The sequence below is a fragment of the Pantherophis guttatus genome, chromosome 7 (genome assembly GCF_059756535.1).
Source record: "Pantherophis guttatus breed Tessera chromosome 7, ASM5975653v1, whole genome shotgun sequence".
Lineage (NCBI taxonomy): Eukaryota > Metazoa > Chordata > Lepidosauria > Squamata > Colubridae > Pantherophis > Pantherophis guttatus.
The window spans coordinates 30304486-30328453 of NC_142069.1; the positions used below are offsets into that span (position 1 = coordinate 30304486).

Genomic DNA, 23968 nt, shown 5'->3' on the forward strand with positions numbered 1-23968 from the left:
TGCAGCGGTTAGAAAGTCCAGTCGAAGGAGCGAGTGGTCAGACCATGACAAGGGTTCAATGACTATATCCCCTATATCAAGGCCACTCAACCACTGACCAGAGACAAAAATCAAGTCCAGAGTGTGTCCACCTATGTGAGTAGGGTCATGAATTAACTGAGTAAGGTCCATGGCCGTCATGGAAGCCATGAACTCTCGAGCCACCTCAGACGTTTCACCGATAGATGGCAGGTTGTGTTTTTTTCACCCACCTTTGCATGCTGATATATACATTTCTGAATGCATTTTATTTATTTGTTTGTTTATTCGCTCAATTTCTGTGGTCACCCATCTCAGTCAATGACTCTGGGAAGCTTACAATTCAGAAAATATATTACGGTTAAACATCTAAAAACATTTTAAAATAATAAAAACTGCAAAACCAGCAAGTAACATGAAAAACATTCCATTCAAGACATACAAGAGCAGAATATTGGGTCAGGAAATACAGATGCAATAAAGCCAGGAAACGGGGTTATTGGCACATTCAGTGCCCAAGTCTTAGAAACGCAGTCAGGGCCTTACAAAGGCTAACAGAGTTTGAGCCATTCTGATCCCGGAAGGGAGGATGTTCCATAGAGATGGGACCACTACAGAAAAAGCTCGCCTTTCACCCCAAAGATAAAGTAGATTATTTTAAAATGTTCCATGTACGGGCATTTTAATGTATATTTTTCTTTTAATGAACACATCTTTGTACAAACCAAAATTCAGGAAATACAAAGGGTTAACGCATCACAGTTTTCACATCCATATGGAAAATTCAAATTGGTTAAGCCCACACTAGTGGGGCAAAAGATTAACCTTTTTTTCACTTGCCTGTCGCTTTGGACTTTGAAGTCTCTCCCGACCTCTAACATATACTTCAGGCAGATCTGCATTTTAAATTCTCTGCCATTATCTATTTGGCACTGTACTGTTACAAATAGCAAGGTCCCTGTGGTACATTAAAAGAAACTAATGCATTAATTGCAGCACAATTCAGTCACAGGGTTATTTCAGTTTAATCAATGTGTTTAACAATCTGTTGATACTGCTCTGTGAAAACAATTTCATAGAGCGCAGAGTAAAATTGCAGACTCCTTGTTTAAAAGGCAAAAAACAAAAATAAAAACCGCTAGATTTCCTGAAAGATTTATGAGTATTCACACAGCTTCTGTCACTGACTTTGTCACAGCTTATAACGAAGTGGATACAAAGCCAACCAAGAACCCATTTTTCATTGCTTCCCTCAATGCTGGAAGCCATTTTGCATCATTAATAGGAACAAAACACAGGACTGCCATCCTTATCCTTCTAGTGTTCTCCCTCATACCTGCCATCTTCTTATACTGTGAAGGCACCCAGCTCTTTGATATTTTTTTCTTGCCTTAGTCTGGATGAATGAGACAATGAAATCTGACACAAGCAGATAGCTGTCTTCCAACGTAAGTTGCCATCAAAAGGTTGGAGGATGATTTATTGCCAAGGAACAGCAGTGAGCAAAGTCTCTTATCCACAGCTTTTACGCCCATCTTTTGCCTCTGTTTTTCCTAGCTTAAATCAGGCTACAAGCAAAGTGATTTGCATTTGAAGATGTGAATCTGCTGTGGCACTTTAGTTTTAATTCCCTGGCTATCATGCCCACTTTTTACTAATTCAGGGAAATAAGCCACATATGGAGCTTCCTACGAGCTCAAGATTTTCCTGCCATCAAATGGATTCTGATCCTCGTCTGTTGTTCTGACGGTGTCCCTGGACATCTGTGTATTGACCCGAATGGCTCTTGCACAAAGCTACTATGTGGGCAGGTCATCAACATGACTGGGGGGTTTTCACTGCAGAGTGGCAGGAGGAACAGCTCAGCTCTTGTCACTGTGACCTCTTCGTCATGTGTGTAAGCTATTATTGATAAAATAAATAAAATATATATTAAATATAATAAAATAATAAAAATAAAAAACATAAAGGGGACTACGCAAACATTTGCATGGCTACAACTGAGGGACCGAATCCATAGCTGCTAAAACTGAGCCTTACTGCATCTTATGTTTCTCTCCCTAGGTCCCACATTCAATTCCTTTTATGAAATCTGCATGAAAATTTCACATGGATAGTGATTTATTTTAGCATGGAGTCCCTTATGGGTCCTGGAAAAAAGTGATCAGCAGGACTAGAAAGATCTAACCCTCTACTGTACAATTCAACACTGGGGGAAGTGAACAAACGTACTGAAAAGCAAGAAAGGAGAAATCACTAGCGTATTTTTATCCTCTTCCAGCTATTTAGACACGGCCTGTTATAGGCCCTTCTTCCGGGCACCTTGGACTGCGCATTTCAGATATCTTGAGCTCTGAAAAGGGCAGGATATGCAGGAAGTCATCTTCTGAGCATGTGAAAATTGACTGGAATGTATGATTCAAGAGATGCCTTTTCACGTTGCTCCTCCCAATTCTAAAGTCTCTGGCTGAAATTTCCCTCCCAACTTTGTGCTCTAATCTTCTATCCCAGCAGATTTGATTATACTCACTCCCCAACTCTCTTTCCAGACCTTAAGCTTGTTCTAGGAATTCATATAAAGTGGGGGGAGGGGGTTGGTACACAATTCAGAAAAGCAGAAACAAATACATAAAATTGCAGTCCATCCTTCTCTTCTCCCTAAATCTTATTTTAAAACAACAGGGCAAAAGCAAAAGGAAATCCAAAGGAGTGAAAAACCAAGCCACAAGTTTATCCCACATTTAAGAAGAGCAGAATGTGGCATTTTAGAAGTCTAGCATTTCAGTCTTCAAACATTTTTTCCCCATTTCTGTCAGTGGTCTGAACAACATTTCAACCTTACCAGAAATATTCTAACCCTAAAATTGAAATGAAGGCTTGAATTGAACTGTTTCAAGTTTGAGACATTTTGCACACTTATTGGTAGCCACCTTTGCCAAAAATTAGGAGCAGACTCACGAATCTTACTAAGTCACAGTTAATTTTAACTATGGTACAAACAAGCCACAGTGACTAGGTTTATAAACATGCTAATCCAAAACCAAATAAACCAAATATGACTTAGCACATGATGTCACCTTAATCACAGAGAAGGATCCAGAAAAGAAGGATGACAACTTTAACTTCAACTTCTACAACTGAAGCCCCCAATATGTCTCAAAAGCAATTTTCATCTTTCCTAGGGCCAGATGTCCCTAACCTGAGGCTCTTTAAATGCAAATATATCTTTCTGCCAAGTATGGTCATTGAAATCAGTTTTAAGTGTTATACTTTTTAAAACACTTCTTAGCCACTCGGAGCTGTGGATAAGTAAATAGCTGTAAAAGTTGACATTATAAACGTATTAATGTGCTATATCTATCACTTGAAACCTGTACAGTTCTAGATGGCTTACAGTTTACAATTTAAAATACAAAATCACTATCAAAATGAATTGATAAAACCAATAACCTAATTTACAGTTCTAATACTGAGAATATTAACTAAAATTTGACAATATATACGGGCCATTGATTGCAACTGATCCCTAAAAAAACCCTTGGAAGAGACGCCTCTTTCACCAGCTTCTGGAAGGCCATAAGAATGGGTACCCTTGGCAGACATTCCCAGTTGTTCCAGTTGTGTAGTCAGAAACTACTGGGAAAGGCTGTCTAATGGATATCCAGGTCCTGCACCATGGATTATAAGTAAATTTAATACAATTCTCCTATGGAATGATCTAGCCAGGATTGCTGAACTTAAGAACAACATCCCAAACCATCTGCAGAACACCAAGCTAGGAAAACAGCACATAAGATTGATTTTAAAATCTGTCAGACTAACTACATTCTTAGGAACCAAGGGCTCCCTGGAAAATATTTATGAGAACCAAATTAAAATGTAGTTTAATTTGGGTTTAATATAATATGTGAATCCATTCATTATGTTTAGTCGACCACATTTTCTTTTGGGGGATGGATTTATGTCATCCCCGTAACATTATGGCGTAGCACTGGGAACCAAGCCAGGAGTTCCTTGTAGCAAAGGGTGGATTGCTCCTCTTACTAATCATCCTCCCACTGCATGCTGCCTAAGGGAAAACAGTAAACACATTTGAAGATTATATAGTTTGGGTTGCATGGAGAACAGCGAAATCAAGGAGGCAAGTTGAAATTCTGAACAAATCACGTGCATTCAAGTAACACATACTTTTTTTTTTCTACTAATTTTTTGGGGGAAGCAGATCCTTGGGAAAGGAATTTTTCCAAGTTGGGACATCCCAGTCAAGCCCAGCAATGAGCACTGCAAATCTCAATCAACCCATCATCCCAATTCTAATAATTCTCTCTTTCTTAAAAGGTATCATGCTATCATATTTATTTATTTATTTATATCCCATCTTTATTATTTTTATAAATAACTCAGAGTAGCATACATATCCGATACTTCCTCCTCTTATTTTTCCCACAACAACCACCCTAGAAGGAAACTGGTCTAAGAGTGACTTGTCCAAAGTCACCCAGCTGGCTTTCATGTCTAAGAGGGCACTAGAACTCACAGTCTTCTGGTTTCTAGCCTGCTGCCTTAACTACTAGACCAAACCGGCTCTTGTTTGTGAAATCAGGCAATAAGAAAAATCAGAGCAAATGTTATCACAAATGTTGGAGTGAGATGAATATTTTATACAATTCAGTTAGAATGTTAGATAATTATAAATGCAGAGAAAAATCTAGCATCTAGTCACTCCTGCTGCTCAGAACTTTCCAGGCAAATGAAAGTGTATCCTGGATTAAATCAATTATTAAAAATATAATTATTTGAGAGAGAGAGAGTGAGAGTGAAGCCCATCTCTCACACTTCTAGCCAGCTAAAAACAGAAACTTGTGAGGGAAGTGCAACCCAGTCTTTCTGGGCAATGTTCAAAATGCAGAGCATGTGGAACACTTACCGTCTCTCCACCTACTTATCTATGTGTGACGTGGATAATGTTTACAACACCCCCACCTCCCAATTCTCCAAGTAGCAACATTTCTTTTATCAATTTCAACACAGGCAAGTGGAGACGTTCTATCAACTATACGCTTTTCTGCAGCTGCAAAAACTATTTCCGTATCCACACTCCCAAAAAGCAACACCACATCATGTCTGTTTGTGGAATGTGGGATCAGTTTTGCATGCTTTTGAAGCCATAATGGTTCCTTCTTTGATCATGCCAGTGGCCACTGCAAGCAACAATTTTATTTATTTTTATCCCGTGTTTATTATTTTTAGAAATAACTTAAAGCGGTAAACATACCTAATGCTCCTTCCCCCTATTTTTAGTTATGTAGTTATTTGTTTTTTTCTGTAATTATTTGTATTTTTCTGTAGTTATTTGTATTTGTTTCTGAAATGCCCATTCCCCACAACAAAAACCCTCTGAGGTACGTTCGGATGAGAGTGACTGGCCCAAAGTCATCCAACTGGTTTTCATGCCTCAGGCGGGGTTAGAAGTCATGGTCTCCCAGTTTCTAGGCTGGTGCCTTAACCACTAGGCCAAACGGACTCCCAATCTACAGTCCAGTATTACACAGAGCACAAGTTGGCTAAAATCTGATGTCTAATCATTCACCAGTCAGGACAGGAACTCTAATAACATACTGTATCACTGTTTCATATTCTGCAGTGGTGTGATGTGGCAGAGAAAGGTGATTTGGAAACTGCCTACAATTTTCACTAGATCCAGAAACTGACTGCCTTGCTGCATCATAGCATAAATCAATTCAGTCCCCTTCATCTCCTAGTGGAGAGCTAAGTTTCATGGTAAGCTAGCAAGCAAAGAAAATATATTTAGTTGTTGCAGGCATATTGTATCTGAACCTAGAGGTGTTCAGTTGCCATTGAAACATCCACACATTTGTCCAATGCTTTAAAAATATCCATTCAAGCAATGAATCCTAAAATATCTAAATACACATTCATGTGTTTGAATAATATATGATTATATGTGTTGGGTTCATTGTTTAGATCCCTTTTTACAAACCAGATCACAAAGGGACCTGAACTTCAGAACTCTACAATAGAATCAAATAACCTAAATAATTAATCATTCTATAAGTCTCTCTTTCCTCCTAAAATTAAAGAGCCCAAACACCCAATCTTTTCCTTGTAAAGGCATTATTGCAATTTATCCTCTTCTCTACATTCTTTAGCTTTTTAATCTTCATTAGGAGCAGTCAGTAAGAGTACAGACTATGCTGGCTGATTTTTGAATATTAAGACTATACTGGTAGGATGGGAATGCAAAAATCCCTTTGATTTGCTGGCTTGTTCAATTAAAATTTTAACCAGAAATTGTAATGCGTCACTGAATGCGTCACCACTGATGTTGGTGAAAACACTTTTACGACAAAGGACAAGCCAAAGAACAACTTGCCACAGTCAAATTTAATTCGAGGGACATATTCCCAAATGGCAGCCAATTCAATACAGTTATGCCTAAACAAACTGTTGCCTTCTTTAAAATGCATTAAAAAATACTTCTGAAATGCTTCAAATAGCAAATTTGTATCTGTATAGCTTTATATATGGTGGCTGAGTGATTGCCGGAGACCGTGAACTGAAGTCCTGCATTAGTCATGGAATCCAGCTGGATGACTTTGGGCCAGTCATACTCTCTCAGCCCCACCCACCTCACAGGGATGTTGTGGGGGGAAAAGAGGAGGAAGGTGTGTTAGATAAATTAGCTACTCATTTGCAAAGATAATAAACGTAGGATATAAACAAATTAACAAATAAATTCAATGGGGAAGCCAGATTCACTTAACAATCGTGTTACTAACTTAACAACTGCAGTGATTCACTTAATAATTACAGCAGGAAAGGTCATAAAATGGGGCAAAATTTACTTAACAACTATCTTGCTTAGCAACAGAAATTCTGGGCTCAATTGTGGTCATAAGTTTAGTACTACCTGTAACATATTACAAACCAGCAAGATGCATTTTGGCTTAACTTGCTATATAAATTCTGTCTCAGAGATACAATTTGAAGGAAATCTAAGACTTAAGTTTCTCAAGTTGCCTCTTACAATTTCTACAGAATATTTAATCAATTTCTACATGCACACCTAATCTGAAAGGTAATGCAATCATTTTGCCCTGTCATAGGACAATAAGAACAAAATACCTCAAGATTAAAGGAATAATGCTTCCATTAAATTGGTAATTAGTATATCCCACTCCACCAAAATTATAACCAATATAATGATACAGGTTTTGATTTAACTGATCTCTAACCATGGTATTGGATTTTCAACAATGTGGGAACATAAAATGCTTACCAATCCCAAGGTGAGTGTTGATAGAGGCATAACGGGCTGTGCCGGTTAGGTTTTTGTTTTCCCGATAGGGAATGTGCTGGTGGGTACGGGCGTCTCGGTACTTCTTGGCCAGACCAAAATCAATGATGTACACTAGGTTGCCTTTTTTGCCAAGTCCCATTAGGAAATTGTCTGGTTTCACATCTCGGTGGATAAAATTCTTGGAATGAATGTACTCAATACGGCTGATCTAGAAATAAGATTGGGAAGAATGGAGGAAAGGTGAGAGAAAGGAGAGGAAGAGAGTGCCAATAATTTTATAGCAAGGTATACATTGTAATCTCATTAACTGGAAGACCCTCTGTAAACAAGAAATATGAGAATCTCAATACTTCTCACAGTTCAATGCAAAAGTGAAGCCCTACCTACCCATAGCAGGTGAAAGTGGAACATATACCAATTGTCCTAAGCTGGGAGCCAAAAGACAGAAATTTTCAGGGAAAATAACACGGAGAATTCTTTAAAGTTAACGTAAGTCTTCAACTTTGGCAAGATGTCCCAGCTGCTAGTCTACAGCACAGCACTGCTCCTCCTACAACTGCTAGATAGGGACTTGCCAACGTTTTTCAGCTTTATCTGAGTGCCCCAAGTTTGGCTATTAAAGGGCAAGCAATTGCTGTGAAAGAGCACAAGGAACAGACAATCAAATAAGAACTTACCATCTGATCTGCCAGAAGCAGAACAGTCTTGAGACTGAACTTGCGGGAGCAGAAGTTAAAAAGGTCTTCTAGGCTGGGCCCCAGAAGTTCCATCACCATCACATTATAGTCACCCTCTGCCCCGCACCACTTAATGGAAGGAATGCCCACTAAAAAGAGATGAGAAGAGGATGTTGGCAAGGGGGACATATGTGCACACACATCATTCATTCATTCACAAATCCCTTTGGGCCTTTCCAAAGCCTTTACGAAATACTGAAACATAAGCATCAGGCTCTGAAGCCTACGAACTTACCTCCACCTTGCATCATCTTGTAAAATTTGCTTTCAATGTGGAGCTGTGGGTGCTTGGTTTTCACACATTCCAATTTAATGGCTACTTCTTCTCCTGTGGCAATATTGGCACCTGCATATGAAGCAACAGCAAAAAAATAAATAAAATCAAGCCCTTGGTATATTTGCCATTTTATCTTTCCCTCAAGGAGCTTTGGGGGAATTTTCTTCCCTATTTTACCATTCTACCAGTTTTGTAAAGTAGATTGAGTAGATGGGGCATAATGAGGCTCATAAATAAGTATAATCCAAATTCATGACCAGGAATTTGATTTTAAGTCTTATTAGCTCTACACCAGCAGTACTCAATACTAAGAGAGTTTAGAATGAAACGTATCAAAATAAAAACCAATTGCACTATTCCAGCAAGCATTTGATTATCACTATCAGTATCTGTCTCCTGATGCGAATACGTAGTCCTGTAATGTTACAGATAAAACTGTAAGCATGTTTTTAAGAAATGGCACCATTTTTTTTCTACTGAAGTACATGCCACCACAGCAAAACCATGTCAACTTTGCAAAAGTTATGAATCAGAAGGTTGTAAGAAGCAGTGGGGGTGGGTTTGCTTTCATTTGGTTCACTTCACATACTCAAGACTACTGCTAATTCCACTTCCAACAGAACACAGTACATGCAGTGAACAAGACGACAACCAGCTAGCTTTTATTTCTGAAAAACCACACAATCCCATGTGAGCTACCTCACCTGCCCCTTTTGGGTATCACAGTCTTCAGCTTTAGGTAATTACATTTGACAATATAAAAACCTTTACAGTTCAATCCTTTCAGAAATAAACACTAGGGGGAAAAAATTAAACCACACAGAGATTACTATACAAAAGCTGCTATTATATTTCTGTTTTAATGAAGGGTTGACAGGGAGCCAAAATTAACTGCGACCAAATCCAGAAACTGTTTTAACGTAGTATGTAACCCTATTTTTATAAATAAAATGTTTTTTTATTCCCAGAAGGTGCAGGAGGGGGTGCTGTGTTTGTGAATGTGACCTCTTTTTCCTTGTGTAAGAGATGTAGCTTATATTATGTGTATATAAAAAATGAAAACAGGAAGCAGGACACGTAAGCCGTAAGCAATTACACCACAATCTCTTTCATAATATCAGCATTGTGCAACATGTCACAGTGGCAACCTTTTTTTCACAGACACTATAGCTCTACAGCAGAGATAGTTGTAGCCCAAAGTAAAGATTTCCATTTGCAGAATACATTCTGGAAGAACAAAAGCAACACAAAAGACTGCACAAATAGCGGGATGAAGAGGAAGGGTTATAAATTTTCATATTCTTCGAAACACTGGAATTCTGACATGACACTCCAAGCTGAAGCATAATTATGCCTATCTGGCCAGGTTAAAATATACATATTTACCATAATTTTAACGTGACTTAAGATCTATCCTCATAAAGCAGCAATAGGAGTAAACTAGCAGCAGTTATCAAAAATATTTGTATTTTTCTCCAGTTTTCCAAAGATTTTTCACACCTGTGCTAAGACATGAGACCACATTCTCCTTATTTTTCCCACTCCTCTATTATGTTTTCTTTTTGTTGTTGTTGTTAAGAGTAACTCCTTCTTAACCCTATCCAAGCAGCTTCTTCAGCATGCAAAACAAACAGGCTGTGGGAAGGGAACCTACTCTCTATACAGCTTCAATCAAAATGAGGAATATTTTTTTCAATTTAATCAAGATCTTATTTTTTCATCGAGCAGCCTTTAAAACATACTTCTATGCTTCAACTGATGGTTCTTGGAAAAGAGGTTATCAAACATACTACAATATGATTTTAAAAATGATTTTATGATCTAACATAAAATCATTCAATCCAGCTATGAGGGAGAGGAAATAGGAAGCAGGCTATTCCATGGGCTCAACTGCAAAATCATAAATTTAGGCTGATGCTCTCTTTTGAATTATTTCTATTCTATCCTTAATCAAGGCAAGACTCCCAAGAACTCAACCAATCCTAGTAAGTGAGTATTCATGTTTTCTTTTTCCTTTCCCATCTGGATAGCAAAATATTTATTTATAAGCACTTATGATATACACCAATCCCCAGAAACCTTTGTGTGTTGTGTCCTGGGCAACACAAAAACTTCAAATAATAAAATGGTAACAATAACTACATCCAAATTAATCTCTAAACCAAACCTTAATCACAAAAAGGAAATCCAAAATCAAATCCAAAATAGGCATCGCAGGGACTGAAAGCACACTGGAGTAAAACAAACTTAATATGGTTATGAAATTGCAGCAAATTAGAGGCTGTCCCTATTTCTAAGGTGATGGTATTCCATAGGGGAGGAGCTACTATAGAAAAGCCTTCAACTTCTCCTATGCCCTGTGAACCTTACAAAGGAGGTCTTTTAATAATGTCTGTAGCCTAAATGGGCAGATTCAATTCAGGCCAAGAATTGCCTGGTGAATCCCAATCCCAAGGACCACTTAGGACTTTACAAGCACTTTAAATTGGGCCTAGAAGCTTACAAAGAAAGCAGGGCAATGACTTTAGTATAGGTGTAATTTGATAGGTGGGACAGTCCTGTCAGTAATTCTGCTGCCAGCTGTAGATTCCACATCATCTCCAAGGGCAGCCCCACGTAGAACATGTTGTACTGTCTAATCAAGTGATTATCAAAGCATGAGTTTCTGAAGCCAGGCATCCTGGTTGGGCTTGGCAACGGGCCCACCTAACCATGAATTCTACTGCTGTTTAGGCAGGGTTGCAAGCCCAGGAAGTTCCTTAAGTCACAAAGTACCTCCTCCTTCAAGGGGAGCCCAAGTCCGTTCAGTATAACTGCTGGGCCAGTGTTATCAGAGTGCACAGATGTCTCCTGACCTCTAGCAATTCTGTCTTGACAGGATTTAATCTGAGTCTGCTTTTGTCTGATCCAGATTCTCACAGCGTCCAAAGACCAGTCTGAGACTTCCACAGCATCACCAACTCTTTAAATAAATACACTTTTGAACTTTACTTCCTTAGGCCTGCACAGCCACAAATCCAGCAACAGATTTTCAGTGCAGCAACCCCCGCCCCCAATTCTTAGTTTAGTAGAACAGCCCGCAGCAGCTCACAAATCTTTAAAATACCACAGCCACACAAAAATTAGAAACTTGCATAAGAAAGGCATCAAAGAATGCAGACGGTGCCCACGGAGCTATCAAAACACAGCCCTTCTTCCACTGTGGCATTTCTACAGCCAAAGTACCCTTTCAATATTCTACATTGAAGGCATCCTTTTTCTCCCAGCCAGCAGACTGAACCATCTGTGAGAACTGCAGAATTTATTTTCCCAGTGCCACTTTTAGTTCCAATATGACAATCGTGCAACATGAACAAGCTGAATGCTATCACCTTGCTGAACAAGCAGAGGAAATCTCAGTGAACTTTTCATTAATTGTTGGCTGTTTCTCTATTTATTTATTTTTATTTTATTTTATTTCTATACCGCCCTTCTCCTGCGGGACTCAGGGCGGTGTACAGCCAAGATAAAACATAGCATATAAAATTTAAAAAACATTTTAAAAAACAATTAAGTAATTTTGGCCCAAGTTTAAAACAAACTAATTAAAACCGAATTCAAATTAAAAACTGAGAGGATGGGATCAAGCCAGCCCAGCTAGATGGAATAAGTGTGTTTTCAGGGCCCAACGAAAAGTCCGGAAGTCTGATATCATGCGTATCTCAGGGGGCAGGTCATTCCAGAGGGCAGGTGCTGCCACAGAGAAGGCTCTCCCCCTGAGGGTCGCCAACCGGCACTGTCTGGCCGACGGCACCGTGAGGAGGCCCTCTCTGTGCGAGCGAATCTGTCGGTGGGAGGCTATTGGCGACAGAAGGCGGTCTTGCAGATACCCCGGCCCTAAGCCATGGAGCGCTTTAAAGGTGGTCACCAACACCTTGAAGCGCACCCGGAAGACCACAGGAAGCCAGTGCAGCTCGCGCAGGAGAGATGTCATATGTGAGTGCCCCGTCGCTCCCATAATCCCCTGCGCAGCCGCATTCTGGACCAACTGCAACCTCCGGGTGCACCCCAAGGGGAGCCCCATGTAGAGAGCATTGCAATAGTCCAGGCGGGAAGTGACGAGTGCTTGAGTGACCGTGCATAGGGAGTCCCGATCCAGAAAGGGGTTCAACTGGCGTATCAGGCGAACCTGATAAAAAGCCCCCCTGGCCACGGCCGTCATATGCTCTTCTAAAGACAGCCGTGCGTCCAGGAGGACGCCTAAGTTGCGAGCCCTCTCCGTGGGGGCCAGTGATTCGCCCCCAATAGCCAGCGATGGCACCAGCTGGCTATATCGGGACGCCGGAAGCCACAGCCACTCGGTCTTGGAAGGGTTGAGTCGGAGCCTGTTTCTCCCCATCCAGGCCTGCATGGCCTCCAGGCACTGGGACATCACTTCAAGGGCATCGTTGGGGTGGCCTGGGGTACAGCTGAGTGTCATCAGCGTACTGATGGAACTCCACCCCAAAGCCACGGATGATCTCACCCAGCGGCTTTACATAAATGTTGAACAGAAGGAGAGTTGAACTATTAACTCTATTGCAAGAGTTAATAGTTTTCACCCCCATTTTTTTCCCCCAGTGACACCATCAAACCAAATAACTCACTAGAGCAGGGGTCTCCAACCTTGGCAACTTTAAGCCTGGCGGACTTCAACTCCCAGAATTCCCCAGCCAGCTTTGCTGGCTGGGGAATTCTGGGAGTTGAAGTCCTCCAGGCTTAAAGTTGCCAAGGTTGGAGACCCCTGCACTAGAAAATATGAAGCTATCACAACCTCATAGTCCCAGCCTTTGCTTGGTGACATCTCTAAGGCAAACAGAGCCAGAGAGCCTCTGTCTAAACTGGTCAAGAAGTAGCATACCTGTTGCACAGCAACCAGGCCATGTGGTCATTGGGCCCTGTAGCATTAACAATACAGACTGTTCTTGTCCTGCTCCATAATGCTGCACCAGTTTGACATATGATTAGTACGCTCTGTTTAGAAGGGAGGCATGCTTTTGCTGGAGTGAGAAGAGAAGCACCACCAAAAGATTTCCAAATATAGCTCATTTCTCAAGAACAGCAAAAAACACAGGTCCTTTTCATTCCATCGGTTGAATGAATCTGGGTTTTCAGGTTGGTGGTTTTTTTTTTTTTAGTTCAAGATGTACATTACCACAATTATAAGTCTTCCAAGTGTTGTCTGAAAATGATTGTTTTGAAAAACTTGTTTTTAAAATTCCCCGTGCACCTTTTTTATTTCCTTAATTATTGTAATAATACAACAAGTGGCACTTCTAGAAATCCTACTACGTTCTCAGGTATTCCAAAGTCCCACCCGTAGTGTTGTAGAAAAGCTAAGTAGGGAGCAGACAGAAAAAGGCTGGAATAAAACTTACAATGAACCAAAAAAAAAAAAAACCACCCATAAGGGTGCCGAATAAATTAGTTTCTATGACAAAGAAAGCACTTCCAATAACAATGTACTTATGATTTCACCATATCATTCTAGCCCAGGGTAGATAAAAATCAATGATTTTTTTTAAAAAAATCAAAAAAATCAGATTTTTTAAAATTTAAATCGGATTTTTTTGTTTTTTATTGAATTTATTTTAATAAAAAACTTTTGGGGTAAAAATCTATCATAAGGTAGTTTTCTATTTAAGATACATAAATAATTTAGTTTATTCAGCATGAAATGGAGCTTAGTTATGTAGCATGAGGCTGTATATTCTGCAACACTGGGACTATCAGTGAGTCAACAGTGGGTCAAAGGAGTAGCAGAGATGACAGTTGCTCTTTAAAAATTATGATTTAAATCGAGTTGATTTAAATCAAGCCTTTTTACTAGTGATTTAAATCATGATTTAAATCAAATTCACCCTGTTCTAGCCATTGTCTATCTGGCTTCAGCGAGTTGCAGAATTTTAAATCAGAATCGTTAATACACATGTATCAATCCAATTCTACAGCTAAACACACAGCTAAATACACACCAGGATTCTGGAAATATATTTTAGAATGTTCTATTCAGAGGAAGATGCTGAAATCACAGGATACTTCCCTCCACCCCAAAAATACCATTCAGCTGGGCCAAGGAACTTATGAATGTCCTGTATTGTTGGACTACACTTCCCACTAGTTACATTGAAGTATATAGCTTATGATAGTCATGGCTAACCTTTTTGCTGTCATGTGCCCAAAGTGGGGGAGTGCAGAGGATCTCGTGCACTTGTGCCCACACCCATAATTCAATGCCCCCCCCATGCTCCCCCCACTTTTGGCACGCAACGGCAAAAAGGTTACGGTAGGCCTGTTTTTCACCCTCCCCAGGCTCCAGAGGCTTTCTAGGAGCCTGTGGAGGGTGAAAACAGCCCTCCCAACCCCCCCTCCCGGAGGCCCTCCAGAGGGCGGAAACGGCCCATTTCCTGACTTCCGGTGGGACCGGAAATTCCGAAAATCAGCTGGCCAGTGTGCGCATGTATGCTGGAGCTGAGCTAGGGCAATGCTTGCATGCCCATAGATATGGCTCCGCGTGCCACCTGTGGCACGCGTGCCATAGGTTCGCCATCACGGGCCTATGATCAAGGATTGAAGGTATAGTCTTACAACATTAAGGAGGGGTGTGCTGCCAACCCTGTTCTAACATCTAATGTGAGGTTGCAGACAACTATGTGCACTGCTAACTTCCACATTTGTAGGACTATACAGCTTTGATCAATTCTCTGTAAGACACATCTTTCAATTTTGCTGCCTGCCAGATGGACAGGATTAGAGGTCTCACTATTGCACAAACTCAGAATTATGGGAGTGTAGTCCAGCAAATCTAAGGGGTATCAATTCAGTGCCTGAAGATATATATATAAAACCACTAGATACATATCGCCCCTAAAAGTAAGACAAGACTAAACTCCGGTACCACCACCCTTTCAGAAATAAATAACTGGCAAATGACAAATGAGTTGAGATTTTTCTATTTTTCTGCAGACCAGCAGACGAAGTCAGATATTCTTACAAAGCTTAAATTATAAAAAGATAAGCATAACAACAAAAAAGAGCCTTTTGCAACTGTTCCTAAAGTAATATTTATTCTGCCATGGAATAAAGATCAAGATATCACAACTTCAGCTGTGACATTAAAAAAAAATATGAACAGAAACAAATCTCTGAACAAATGTAGTGATGCAATCACAGAGCAAAAGGGGAAGGGAGGGAACAGCCACACATGAAACAACATATCACTGACCCAAGACTGAACTTTATTCTGGGGTGCCATGATATTCCATTTTAATCACTGCCCTGAAGGCTAGGTGTGTATTAATTACTGTGATCTTCCATCTTAATCCTTTTTTTTTTTAATAAGACAGAACATGCACTTACACAACTTTTATTTCCGTTTCTAAAGAGTCAGCCATTATCTATCAGGCTCAACATTACTCGTGTGGAAGATAGGTGTTATACTGCTGGCTATTTCTCTCTACGTCTACTCCTTTCCTTTGGGAGCTCCTGCTTCACTCCACAGTCTTATTCCCATCAGCTAGGCTCTGACTGCATCTGCTAAAATCATCAGCAAACCAAAGTTAGTGCTGACATTTAAGTCATGGTGTCACTCAGCTTTAGAGCTACAGCCCCAATGAGATTGGCCAGGGGGAGGCAAGCTGCAAGTATACCACAAATGATATCTGACTCACTGTTTCAACCTCACTATCTGCAGGCTCAGGGAAAAATGGCACCCATTTAGAACAGCAATGGTTATTTTTGTGAATGGCCTTGGAATCCCACAAGCGATAAAAGTATATGAAATCTGAAGGTACCAATTAACACATCAATAATAGTGATAGAGAGAGAGATGAAGTTGTGGTTGGAGGCCTCACATCTTTAAAGGAGGGTGCCAGCTTTAAATTAACATCTAACCTCGTATTATCTGCTGTCTCTTACAGATGTCCTTCCCATCATTTGTTATCAACTTTCCCAGGTAAAGGGGTTTAAAAGATAGGCATTTAAACTATCAAACAAAGCATTAAATCAATTATTTTAAATTTTAGACATTGCCTTCAATAGTTTTTGATGTATTTGTAAAGTAAGAATGCAGGTACTAATATGTTACTTTATAACTCAGTACTGTACTGCTTTTAAAACAAGATTATACACCCTATAATTTTTGGATAAGTCATTCATATAGAAATTTGTACATACAACTCATCTATCAACCTGCAAATTTAGCAGTGATGCCTAAGTATGCCCATGTTCCCACTGTCTTCTACTTGCCTCAGCCCTTTTCTATATTGGGCATGTCTTAACTTCCTTCTCCACCATCTAAAAATGTAATGCTCCTGCATATATCACTTTAATTCAAGAAGTATGAACCAGCATCCCAGATTAGCTGGTTAGGCTGGATTGATCCTGGAAGCCGGATGATCCATTTACATGACAATAAAATATAAAATCCATGCCCACACTGGTTATATAAGCACTTAAAACAGAAATGTGACGTGCTCATTTTTTTTTTCATGATTTAACCCATTCATGGTATTTAGTTGTTAAATCAAAAATCATTCCAACTGTTTAAAAGTAGTTTTTATCCAAAATGACCCTTTACAGACACTAAATGTTAAAACGACGATTTTCTGCATACAAAGGATTAATATTCAAATACTGAACTGATTGTAACACAAGTGGGACAAAAACTATTTAACTTAGATGTTTTTCAGACACTACTGCTGATTGCATATGGATTTTGGAAAATATTTGGGGCATGGTTAAACAAATAATAGTAAAGGTTTTTAGTTTGTATAAGTGAGACATCAGAGGCACCTTTTTCAGTTTGTACTATAATTTAAATGCATTGCAGTTACAAATAAAATATTTCCCCCTTACTGAGCTTGACTTCTGGCAACTTGGGGAGACATTTGCTATTCCACAGTTTGGAAATGGGTTGCCATTGCTTTCTTCTATAATGCCTCAAAGTCTCCAATTCAAATCAGGGTGGATAAAAATCAATGATTTTTTTAAAAAAATCAAAAAAAATCAGATTTTTTGATTTTTTTTTATTTATTTAAAAAGTTTTACAAATACATTTTTCCCCCAGTCCCCCCCCAAACCCTCCCTAACCCTCCCCTCCCCCCATGACTTCCAGGATTTTTTTGATTTTTATCGAATTTATTTTAATAAAAAACCTTTGGGGTAAAAATCTATCGTAAGATAGTTTTCTATTTAAGATACATAAATAATTTAGCTTATTCAGCATGAAATGGAGCTTAGTTATGCAGCATGAGGCTGTATATTCGACAACACTGGGACTATCAGTGAGTCAACAGTGGGTCAAAGGAGTAGCAGAGATGACAGTTGCTCTTTAAAAATTATGATTTAAATTGAGTTGATTTAAATCAAGCCTTTTTACTAGTGATTTAAATCATGATTTAAATTGTGATTTAAATCAACTCAATTTAAATCAAATCCACCCGGATTCAAATACAAAGTAGGTCCCAACCATGCTTCACTTTTTGAAATCAGCCATGTTCATAATACATATTACTACAAGTTGAGCTCAAGTTGAGCATTCTTTATTTAAAATAGTAAAACTTTAGCACAACAATATATGGCCCTTTTATTTCTGACGAAAGTATCAAATGCAGGATAGGCATGATTTTTTTTATTTTTATTTTTTTGCAACAGCCAACCCATAAACCTTTCTGGCCCATTACAAAATTTTTACCAAGTGCACTATTAAGTCCATAAGGCATAAATCCAAAACTTATGCAGAACACAACGTACTTGAACAAGTCCTTTCACGCATCCTTTTCATCCTTCTATTAGCTTGCATTGTCTCACCACAAGCTTCAGCCCTTCTGTTCTATGCCAGACCTGTGATTCTCCATTCAGACATGTAAAGTAGCGTCTTTGATGTACGCTATTCACAGACCTCAGTCTGCTTTCTCAACCAAAATCTATACTGTGTCATTTAAAACAGGTAAATGTTTCAAAATATATACTGTGTTATATCAAGCAGGTAAAGGGCTTTCAGGACTATATGTAACACCACCATGCAGTAGCTTCAGATACGCAAGACGTTCCTTTTTAAAAGATGCAAATGTTACTGAGTTTTTGATTAGTGATCTGAGAGATCTGAAAATGATTTAAAAAGAAGTAGTAGTCCTATCCAGCATTTATCCCATCTCATTCAAGTGCATGAGGGCTGCTTGCTCCAAAACCTGTTTGTTTCAAATATATGCGTAGCCGACCAGTCCGTGTACATGTTGAAGTTGGCAATGTTATAGAAGATAATGTCACCAATGTAAGTAAAAATGGTGTGCCACACCACTGCAGAAATGCAGATGCACAGGCAAGTTAGCAGACACACAAACATTTACTAGTGTTCCACAACGGAGCCATGACATTTCTCCTTCTCCATCCCCACCCACCCCCCTGTCATTTTTTGTTACTGAATGGCAAAGGAAAGGGAGGACTAGAACAGATGGGTGAAGTCAGGCATAGAGACAGAATTAACAGGCCAAGAAACAAAGGGAATGGATCCTCTGCCTGAAGAAGGTACAAGCAATCAGGAACTGTCCAAGCAGATATCACCAGCATGCATTGCTAAGCTGCCTTTGGCTCACTGGTTGTTGTTTTTTCAAACAGCTTAGTAGAGGAGCAACCTAGGCCTCCATGATGATGACGTTAATGCAGAATTAAACCAACTCCTATTAAATTCTTCCTTTGATCCAATGCTGCTTTTTTCCATGTTGCATCAGATTCTGTTCTGAGAACTATATCCCCACCACCACCTCCTCTGTCGTATTAGTCCACCAGTACTCCTCACATAAGCCTAAAACCAAACAAACTTCACTGCTGAAAGCAAAGTATCCACATTCCAGACATTTGTTTACAAAAGCCATTCAACAATAGAATCAGAGAATTCAAGAGAGACTTAGGAGATGTCCAGTCCAATGGAGGCCGGTCTCATCAGTCTACCAGTCCAGGATGCTTCCATTGGCATTCTTCCCCAGCAAGAGGTATAACCAGTGGTGGGATTCAAGTAATTTAACAACTGGTTCTCTGCCCTAATGATTTCTTCCAACAACCAGTTTGCCAAACTGCTCAGAAAGTTAACAACCGGTTCTCCCGAAGTGGTGTTAACTGGCTGAATCCCACCACTGGGTATGACCCAGGTTAACTCACATGAATCAGAATCAGAGATCCAGGTTGGAATACCGAGAACACAGGCTAAATAATACTTATTTCATGAAATATGTTTGAGAGGTCCTATTTTTGTACAAAGAAACACAAAATTAGAATAGCAAAAAGCAAGTTTACAGCAAGAAAACATTTTGTTCAGTTATCCCATAATCAGATCAGGATGAAGCTGAAGTAATTACTGGGTGAATCTGGATGAATCTGGATCTTGGGAAAACTCAAACCTGTCTACTCAAACAATGATGTTTGAAGCTTTCCAGAACTCACAGTTCTTCGGGAAACCAATAGCCTTTACATTCTTCAAACATACAATAGGATAACTGAGAGTGAATCTAAAATAAACCAAAACAAAGACCTAAATAATGCATATTTGTCTTCACCCCTGCTAACTTATATGGAGACATTCCTGCAGTTTTCTTAGCATGATGTGGAAGTTGCTTGTCACTGATTTATCCTGAGATGCTCTTTTGAATTCACAAACCTGCCAGCACCTAGATTTCCATTTAAATTTTTCTCATTCAATATTAATAAGAAATTTTGCATACAAATTTATAATATTTTGCATACGAATTTATATATTTCCTATCAAAGAGACACATTTTTCATCTTAAAATGTGGGGGCATAAAATAGTTTCCCAGTTTTGGCAACCCCCAGCTATAGACTTCAACTCACAGAACTGTACATCCAAAAAGTTTGTTGTTGAGAATTATGGGAGTTGAAGTCCACTTCATCACACATAAGGTAGGCAGCTCTACAAGTTTTATTTTGAGTTGCCCAGAGCACTTTGGTTACTGAAATACAAATCTGCAGTAAATAAAATAATTTAAAACTATTAGCAACAGGTATTCAATCTTTGTCTAAATTCAGCTTCTTACGCTGAAATGAGATATGTAGCACTACTCTTGATTCCTGCACAATCTAGTATACCCTTTAGTAAAAATTCAATAAAGCAGCATCCACAGGATACCCGATACAACCATAGTGGAAGCAATAAACATAACCATTGCATTTATTGTCCCAATGGCCAACATCCAGTTTTATATTCTGTATGATATAAACCCTACATCAATAACAGCCATGTATTAATTAACATTCACGGTGAAGCTGAGCTTTTACCAAAAAAAAAAAAAAAAGGCCTGCAAGTCATTTAAGTTACATTACTTAAATCAGGGCTCCCCAGGCCCCAGGCCGTGGCCCACTACTGGGCCGCAGCCTATATGAAGCCAGGTCACATGAGTGATGGACAAGCGCACGCATGCCAAGCTCCACTTGCGCAAGTGGTGGGCAAACGCACATGCCAAGCTCCGCTTGCATAAGTGGTGGGCCCTTGTGCTTACACGAGAAGAAGCTCCACTCGTGTGAGCAAAGGAAACTTGACCCCTCCATGTCAGCACAAGCATCCTCCGCTCAAGTGCCCTCTACTCGCGCAAGTGCAGTTTCGAGCGCAACTACAAACACCTTCTGCTTACACATGAAACTCCATTGGAACTGTGCGCACACCTGCACCTGCCACTCACATGCCACCTCCACACACCGGGTCCCCAAGGTGGAAAGGTTGGGGACCACTGACTTAAATGACATTACTCCACCCCCCACCCCCCAAGAACTTTGGAAACAAAACCATGGAACTATGAGCAGAAAACCATGGTGTCTTGGAAGAAATGAACTGAACTCAGCAGTGTACAAGTATACAAGCAACTTGACAAACATAGAGATTTCCTCCTGGCAATAAAAAAAAAACCCTTTGCTAATATCAATAGTATTCGGCCAAGTACGAAGGTCTGTACTTACTGCTTATATGATTTAGTAAATTAAAGGCCAATTGGAGGGGGAAAGTGTCCAGCAAATTCAAATGTATTTAATTGAAGCAATTTACATAATTTGTGCCAGTTTATATCATCTCTGTGATTATATATTTGCATTAATTATGCAAAGGATGTGAACTGATACAAACAACTTAAACATTAATTACCTGGATTATTTCAGTTTGAGGTTGAAGTTTGAACTAAAATTTGGTCTCTGTTGGAAGTTTGCTGAATAAGGGTCAGTAAAAAAATGAGGTTTTACTGTATTCTCACAGTAACTAGGGGAGGTTAGAAAAAACACAATTCATAATCCAATTAATAATATTTTAAAGTTTTTTAAACTTGTAAAAGTTTGCTATAAAAGCCACTTCAGGATCAGTTTTTATAGCAGGCCAGTGTTGCAGTGTTGCATAGTGATGGGACAAACCCCAGAGAAAGTCCTAATCCTCACCCATCATTTCCACTGCAATAGGCTTCAATCAAAACGCTTTCATAAAATGTTTCACAGGGTCATTCAAAAATAAGAACAAATTAGCAAAAGCTAAACTTGCAAAGAAGGAAGGACACATATTTAGTGGTTCACTATTGTACCATAGCATGGCAAATGGCAGAAGAAATAAACTGGGCCTTTGAGACAGAAGATAACCTACCTGGACACAGATTTTTAGATAAATGGAAGTTAATTTTCTAAAACAAAAAGACAAAGTAATGAAGAAACGGGAAGAAAGTTCAGCAGAGGCATATGTTTTAACAGGCTCTTCACACATAAACCTACCTCCAACATAATCAAAATATCTCAGTATGTTATATGTTGTTTACTGGGTAAGATGTTCCATTAAGTTTATAGAGAAGTTTGCGTTTTCAGAATCAAACAAAGTATGTCTAAGAGATAGTATGTTTCCTTTTGTCTACACGTTAACCTAACAAAGCCTGTCTTTATACTGTTTATCATGTTTTCTAAAATTTTGTGCAACAGCTCTTTAAAAGCTCTACTGAGAATAAAATCAGCTCAACAAAACGTAACATGAATTACATACAAATAAAAAAGAACGGGTCAGTCGAGAAGGAAATAACCACAAGTTGCCATACTGAAGAACTTCAAAAAACAGTAAAGGTGAAGAATCTTGTAACAATGCCAGGAAGCACTGCAACACGATACAGTGTGGCTGGAGGCTGGGAAAGCCAACTGGTGCAAAGGAGTCTAATGTAGAGGCATCGTGTTACTGAACACTCCATAGGTAGCACCCCTACACCCCTAAGATTGCAGCTTTCTTTAACCTGGTACTCTCCAGGTATTTTTAATTGTAACTCAGTTAATCTCTGAAAAGCGTCTACAGCCACGCTAACAAAAAATGTAGTCCAACATATACAAATGGAGAGAAGCATAGTTAAAAAACTTTATTAACCTCAGTAGCATAAAGAGTAAAGATTGCTCAGATTTCACTGAAAGCTTCACACGTTTTTAAAATGGATGACCAAGTTTCTGATATAAGTTATTTAAGGTAAATCCATAAGAGTACAAACGCCCCTTGTTCTGTCTCCCTTTCAAACAACACAATGCAGGAAGTAAGCATGCCCTAAATATCCAACTTCCTTCCTCTGGTTCTGTAATATGCTGAGCAAGCAGTCTAAACTACATGAGACAAATAATTTCTCAAATCAGCCTGCATGTTGCTACTGGGGTGGCAACCACCAATTCCCAAGTTTACTATTCTTTGTTGGTTATATGCCAGATGGTACAATCAACAGCTTTTACACTGAGAATGGCCAAATGTCCCAAATATTTTTCTATCTCATCCCCCTTTTAAAACCCTTACTATAAGCCCCAAGACTATTAATAATGTTTTATAAGAAACAATATTAGCTATCCAGAAAAAGATATTATATATCTATTAATAAAGGGGAGTTTTCTTACCAAGTTACTACAAACAAGTCAAAATGATTTTACAATTTTAAAGCATGTGTACTCCAAACTATTCAGCATCTAACTGTTGGTATTCTCAGATGGCAACTGGAAACCAGCAGGAACAAAGATTTTGGTCTACTCTGCTCTTATTTATGTTATGTTAATAGAAAATAACTTTGAAAAGAGCAGCAGCGTACATTCCATTCTCCAGGATACCAGAGTTCCTTAGTCTGAGATAACAAGTCTACAGTAACAAGAAACTCACCCAAATAAATATCTCCAAAGGATCCACTACCAATTTTTCGCCCCAGCCGATATTTGTTTCCCACTCGAAGCTCCATGATTCAGATGCGCTGGAAATAAAACAAAAGACAGGCAGAGTAAAGTTAGAGGAGTACATACCAAAAAGATCCAAGTTCATTCTTAGATGTCCTCTATAAAAAATATTTCAATCCTTGGATATAGTGCCTTACACTTAGGAAACTCCTTGATATAAGATATGTAGACTCAGTTTCCTGACCTAGTGGTAAGACATTTAACATTTTAGTTTAGCAATCAGTGCCCTAATCAACAATTTGTGGAAAAAGGGTAAAAAAATAAGTTAGAGTACAACCCAGTCCCCAAAGTAAGCTTAAATCCAAAGCTATGATCAGCCACAATCTTTTTTTATTGCAGCAAACCTCATAGAAATTCATGCAACAGATTTATTCTGT

The 23968-nt window shown here is 39.1% G+C and overlaps 1 protein-coding gene across 4 annotated transcripts in view; it reads right to left on the reverse strand.

Annotated features, from left to right (window-relative positions):
- The window catches only part of CSNK1E (casein kinase 1 epsilon), a 50608-nt gene that overhangs the window by 13739 nt on the left and 12901 nt on the right, over positions 1-23968 (reverse strand). For all 4 annotated transcript variants that reach the window (XM_034403344.3, XM_034403343.3, XM_087873875.1 and 1 more), the window contains 4 exons: positions 23521-23608; positions 8312-8422; positions 8017-8165; positions 7319-7547 (listed from right to left, as the gene is read on the reverse strand). In XM_034403344.3, the coding sequence (XP_034259235.1) occupies positions 7319-7547; positions 8017-8165; positions 8312-8422; positions 23521-23596 (565 nt within the window). In that variant the 5' untranslated portion in view covers positions 23597-23608. The remainder of the gene's footprint in view (positions 1-7318; positions 7548-8016; positions 8166-8311; positions 8423-23520; positions 23609-23968) is intronic.